Source organism: Crocuta crocuta, unplaced genomic scaffold (genome assembly GCF_008692635.1).
Source record: "Crocuta crocuta isolate KB4526 unplaced genomic scaffold, BGI_CrCroc_1.0 scaffold180, whole genome shotgun sequence".
NCBI lineage: Eukaryota > Metazoa > Chordata > Mammalia > Carnivora > Hyaenidae > Crocuta > Crocuta crocuta.
The window spans coordinates 6,125,026-6,131,238 of NW_027527549.1; the positions used below are offsets into that span (position 1 = coordinate 6,125,026).

At 39.1% G+C, this 6,213-nt stretch overlaps 1 protein-coding gene across 1 annotated transcript in view; it reads right to left on the reverse strand.

Moving 5' to 3' along the window:
• NOTCH2 (notch receptor 2) overlaps nucleotides 1-6,213 on the reverse strand; it is a 164,965-nt gene that overhangs the window by 74,324 nt on the left and 84,428 nt on the right. The window contains exon 5 of the mRNA XM_077767584.1: nucleotides 5,763-5,885. Coding sequence (XP_077623710.1) covers nucleotides 5,763-5,885 — 123 coding nt within the window. The remainder of the gene's footprint in view (nucleotides 1-5,762; nucleotides 5,886-6,213) is intronic.

Consider the following 6,213-nt stretch of genomic DNA (forward strand, 5'->3'; position numbering starts at 1 on the left):
TTAGCGTCCCAGAGCACCATTCCAAGCCCAAGCTGAAATTACATTTCTGGGTTAATAACAAGCACAGGAAAATAAATCACGTCTGCCCTAGGAGTGAACCCAAACCAAGAGCTGCCAGAGAGGAATTTGTGAGTTGAGTTTAGAGGCAACTTTAATTCTGAAGGAAATGAACCTTTAAAAAGAAAATCCAAATAACAATCCATGTAGACAAAACATTAATCTACTCTGCTTTAATTAATTTGGGGGCCTTTTATAACTTTTTTTTTCCTTAAGTGGATATCTGCCAGAGCAGATTTCTCTCATAAGATACCTTGAGGCTGAATAAAGTAAGAGTGAAGACATTTGTGCTCAGGCTTCATCAATTCCTTAGGTTTATTTCTATTTCCTAAAGAACATCCAACTACTCAGACTTCTCTCTACAACAAAATTCCTATAAAAAAATAAACCATTTGTCCAAACCCCAACACCAATTTCTTTCTCCCACCTGGGCTTTAGTTCATCCAGAAGAGTGGTAACTTTTTATTTAAAAAAATTTTTTTAATGTTTTATTTATTTCTGAGAGAGAGAGAGAGAGAGAGAGAGAGAGCAAGCACATGAGGAGGGGAGGTTCAGAAAGAGAAGGAGACACAGAATCTGAAACAGCCTCCAGTCTCTGAGCTAGCTGTCAGCACAGAGCCCGATGCGGGGCTCGAACTCATGAACCGGGAGATCATGACCTGAGCCAAAGTCGGATGCTCAACCGATTGAGCCACCCAGGTGCCCCAAGAGTGGTAGCTTTTCAAGGTACAAACTGATACTATTCTAGATGGCCATGTCAGGTGAAAAGACCAGATCAGAACACAGTTCTCTCCAAAACTGATGTGGAAATCACACCAGAACAAGGCCAACCATGCTTTCTTCTAATGAAGCCAACTCAGGCCTCCCTGTACAGAGGGCCACAAGTCTATCCTTCTACCACCCTGGATCAGACAAAGTGCTCCCACACAGTAGCATCACTGGTAATGCCTACAGAGCATCCTCACACCTGAGCAGTGCTGTCCTACAGGATTGTCATGAGACACACAGATCTAATTTAAAATTTTCTGGTAGCACTTAAAAAAACGGAAAAAGAAACTGATGAAATCAACTTTAATATCATATTTTATCTAATTCAATATCTCCCAAACACTATCATTTGGTATCTAACCAATACTTAAAACATTATTAGTGAGACATTTTACTTTTTTTTTGCATGCTAACTTTTCAAAATCAGGTATTTAGAGATGCCTGGGGGGCTCAGTCAGTTAAGCATTGGACTTCGGCTCAGGGCATGATCTGGCAGTTCACAAGTTCGAGCCCAGTGTCGGGCTCTGTGTTGACAGCTCAGAGCCTGGAGCCTGCTTCAGATTCTGTCTTCCTCTCTCCCTGACCACCCCGCCCCCACTTGCCTCTATCTATTTGTCTCAAAAATAAACTATAAAAAAATTCAAAATCAGATATTTTACAGCTGTGGCACATCTCAATTCAACCTGTCACACTTCAGATACTTAACAGCAAACTAGGGCTAATGATTACCATATCAAACACCATGGATCTAGAATGTTGTACATGAAAAGTGCAATTTACAGTTGTAATTTTAATTTACAATTACATTTAAATGTAATTTAATTTACAGGATAAATGAAAGGCTCAAAAAGTTTTTCATTGAGCCATTTATTCTCCCAATACCCCAATAAAGTAACTAAAAGATATTAGCTCCATGGAGAGCAAATAAAGTCTTCTGATGAAAAGGAAGCTGACTCATTTATCCCAAATTAAACCATGAAAAGACTTGGAAAACATTTCTGGTCATCTTGAAGCCCAGAACTTTCTACAAAAGACCAAACCTTCTACATCTGTGCATTTATAAAACAACATAGAACCTATCAGGCTCCTCTCGTTAAAAACTAATATAACGCTGTATGTTAATGACACTGGAATTAAAATAAAAAACATAATTAAAAATACATGGCAAATTTACAAATCTCCTTTATTTCAAAGTAATACCTAGATTCTTCAGCTATGTAATCCCATCCATTCTTTTTTAATGTTTTAAGTTTATTTATTTGTTTTGAAAGAGAGTGCACATGCAGGACAGGGAGAGAATTTCAAACCAACCTCCTCACTGTCAGCGCAGAGCATGACACAGGGCTCGAACCCACAAATCATAAGATCCTGACCTGAGCCAAAGTCAAGAGTCAGAGGCTTAACAGACTGAGCCACCCAGGTGTCCCTAACCCCATCCATTCTTTTTCAGATAACTAGTAATTTCATCTCCTCTCCCAGTAGTTTACTCCAACTCTTCTTTTCTATTGTGTCAAAAGCCAAACCAAACAGTTCATGCTTCAACTCTACAGCTGCAAACTGTAGGAGAAGAGTTCTGAACAACATTGCAGTAAGGGTCTTTGATATAGTAAAAAAAATCACCAGACTCAATATAAAATATTCACTCAATATTGACTTCTAATTTCAAAGTAACCAGGAAAATTTCTAAAATGGAAAAAAATCAAAGAATAAATCACCATTTTCTAAAATAATAAGACTGTAAATTGAACTTCATCTATTAAAAAGTCTCAGGGGTGCCTGGATGGCTCAGTCAGTAGAGCATCCAACTTCAGCTCAGGTCATGATCTCGTGGTTCATGAATTTGAGCCCTGCATTGGGCTCTGTGCTGACAGCCTGGAGACTGCTTCAAATTTTGTGTCTCCTTCTCTCTCTGCCCCTCCCCCACTCATACTCTGTCTCTCTCAAAGATAAATAAAAACATTAAAAATTTTTTTAATAAAATAAGAAGACTCAAAATCTTTAAAAAATAAAAAAAGACAATCCACAGAGTCAATTTGTATAGAAAAATGACTACAGGTCTGAGCAGACTTGGAGTTCAACAAGTCTAGGTTTAAACCCTAACCCAACCACTATGTGCCTTGAGTAAACTGTTTAACCCTTTTAAATATCTATCGTCATATTTAATAAACATTACCCCTAATACAGTTAACACAAAGTTTACATAAAATAAAACATTGTAATTAGCACAGTTTTTGGTTACTAACAAATATTAGTTAACTCCCTGCCCCCAACCCCATTCATTTCTTCAATTTGCATAAGCAGAAAATACTAATCTGAATTTATAGCTCTGACATCAATAAATAGAAACCCTATGACCCCCAGTTTTCTTTTTATTCTTCTCAGAATGAGGAGACGGCTGGGATGGTGAACAGCTCGGTTGTATGGTACTGAGAACAAAGGTTTGTGAGGAGCTCTAGCAGGTGGTGTCCTCAACAACAGTTCAGTCACCCCATAACTGGGTATCTCCCTCACCTCCAGCCTTTAATAACGCCAATATGAATGTGGTGAGGATTATCACCAATGAATGTACAGGGTAGTAAGGGAACCCGGAGAATATCTATCTCAACCTGGAGGGAGGTCACGGAAAGTTCCTTGAAGGAGGCAGCCACCTGACCTGAACCAGGCGGGCAAAACCAGTGAGGACTACAGAGAAAGGAGTGGAGAAGAGAAATGTGTAGAAAAGGAACAGTGTACGTGAAGACACAGGGTGTGGTAGACACGGGAGAATGGGGAGCAGTTCTTGTTGCTGGGATATGAAGTGCTGCTGGGTGCATGAGAGCACTGGAGCAGCGAACAGGGCTGCGGCCAGGAGGGGATTCCTATAACAGAGGAAGGACCCTGGACCTGACCCTGTCTGTGATGGGGACAGCAAACAATAAGGCTGCCACTAGAAATCAAAGAATCGGCATGAGTGAAAAAGAGGAAGGAAACCTATGGTGGGAAACCGAAGCCTGAGAGGCACTTTAAACGAAAGCAGATCAAAAGAAATAAATACTGCCATGTTGAACTTGTCAGCATTTCTGCCATCCTTTCTAAAAAAAAAAAATGCAAACACACATGGAGAAAGAAACACCCTATAAGGACATTCATATAAAGAGGTACTTCTTAAAAACCCTGGGGTATGAAATTTTGATAAAATATCATTTCACTGGCAGAATTTCCCCAAGATTGCACCTTCTTAATTAATATCAAAGCAGAAAACTGAGTATAGTATCAAAGAAAAATCAGCAATGAAATCACCATATCATTTAATCTTCATTGGCATCAGAAGCCTTAGTACCTAATACAACAAAGAGCCACTCTCCCACAGGACAAGGAAAAATTAGAATGGGGTCAAGATCCTAACAAGCATCTCATCCTGTCCAATACCACTCTAAGGATCATTAAAAAGAGAAAAATTTTAATCTTTCCAATTACTGTCCTGTAATGAGCTTCACAGTAATTTTTTTGAATTGAAAAAAATGGCCCCTGGAAAAAATCTATCAGAGAAATGGCAAACGGTAACAAAAAGAGAGAATATGACAGAAAGAGCAGAGGGGGAGAGGGAGGTCCTGGGATCAAGACACCAAGAAGAAATTCTAGGGGAAGTCCAATACTAGGGAAACCCAGTAGAAAAGTATTAACAAGAACAGTATGGGGATTAAAACCAGTAATGTGTGCCCTTCCAGGAAATCATGTTATTAAACTTTTAAAACCTTTTAATCTTTTTCTATTCATAGTGTACAGCTCTAAAGAGTACTCTAAATAATTAACTGCTACAGTTAAGGGAACACAATTTGGAGACTCTAAAGAACACCAGGTAGTGTAGGCGCCAATCCAACATTAAGATTTCTTTGCTGGGCAGAATCCCTCCCTGGTGCTGGACTTTCTTCCTTAAAGCATTAGCTTATTCTTGGGTTTCCACATTAAATCATCAAGTTCTTTCAAAAAGGCTCAGTTCTTAGTCACTTAATCAGCTCTTAATTGTTTCCACTTTCAGTTAGATAAACAGATGTAAACAGAAATTAGAACCAAATATGTCTGCATAAAATCACTTAACTTTCAAAAATAAGTGGAAAATCTGCCTGAGACAACATCAGACACTTTCAAGAGCCTATAAAATTAAGCAAAACTACTCTTCTAATGTCAGAGGCTGAAAAATCTATCATATGTGCAAAAAAGGATACAAAAAAGGAAAAAAAATTAGAAACGGAGATGGGTGTCATAAAAATAATGACATCAAGAGTACCTGCTCAACCCTCTGCTAGGACCTGACAATACGATGAGATCGATTTCTGTCCATGAATAAGCTCTGAACTCTTGTAGTGTGTATAACTTATTTTCACTTTTTCGTTGGAAGAAGGAAGAGTATTTCCATAGCCTTTTCATACAATTATGATTATTCTTTGATACCACACCAAAACTTAACAAGCTGTAGGTTTTTTCCCAGCTTTACTGAGATACATTTGACATATAACATTGTATAAGTTTAAAGTATACAATGTGATGATCTATGTGTGAGTTAACACATCCATCACTTCAGATGGTAACCATATGTTTGTAAGTGTGGTAAGAACACATATTTTCATAGTTAATTACGTTCTTTTCCTCTCAAATACTTAGTAAGTATCTGCTATGTTCCAGGCAGTGTGCTGCTCTTCCCAGACCTCAGAGTCTGTCAGTCATGCTCTTCTCTCATACCTGCCATAGCACCATTAGCATGGTGCTGACTTCAGAGCAGCTGCCCAATAAATATCTGTAAAAAGACTGGTCTTGAAATGAACATAATAGGAGAATATACGGGGTTAGCACTATCCCCAGTGATGGAGCACAGAGACCCTTGTGCTCACTTCAGTACCAGCCCACTTCTGGTTATCAATCCACACCCCCTTCTGACTGAGTCACCACAGTGTGCATACCTGTCCACTGAGGCGGGCAGCGGCAGTTGTAGGTGTTAACCCCATCCACACAAACCCCTCCATTCTGACACTTGTGGTTAGGGCAGTCATCAATATTCCGCTCGCAGGTGATCCCTTCAAAACCTGGTTAGAGAAGAACAAGAGAAAATAATGAATTCTCATGCAGAAGCGATCAGCTCTTCCACAGAACACAGTCATCAGAACAGACCTACTTCATTATTTCAGTTCAGTAGCCAGCAGCTGGTCAGCTATGTATCTGCTCACCACAGGACTCACCAAACAAAAAATCCCCCAACCTTCTGTCTTCTCTTACCTCAAGAACAGCTAGACAGTTAAAGTGACTCATTATGCCAATGACATGCCTTCACAGTTATCTCACAAGTATTTCAATGTATTTTTATGAAATAAAATCCCAGTGAAAATAAATGTCTATTTGGACAACCATTCACCG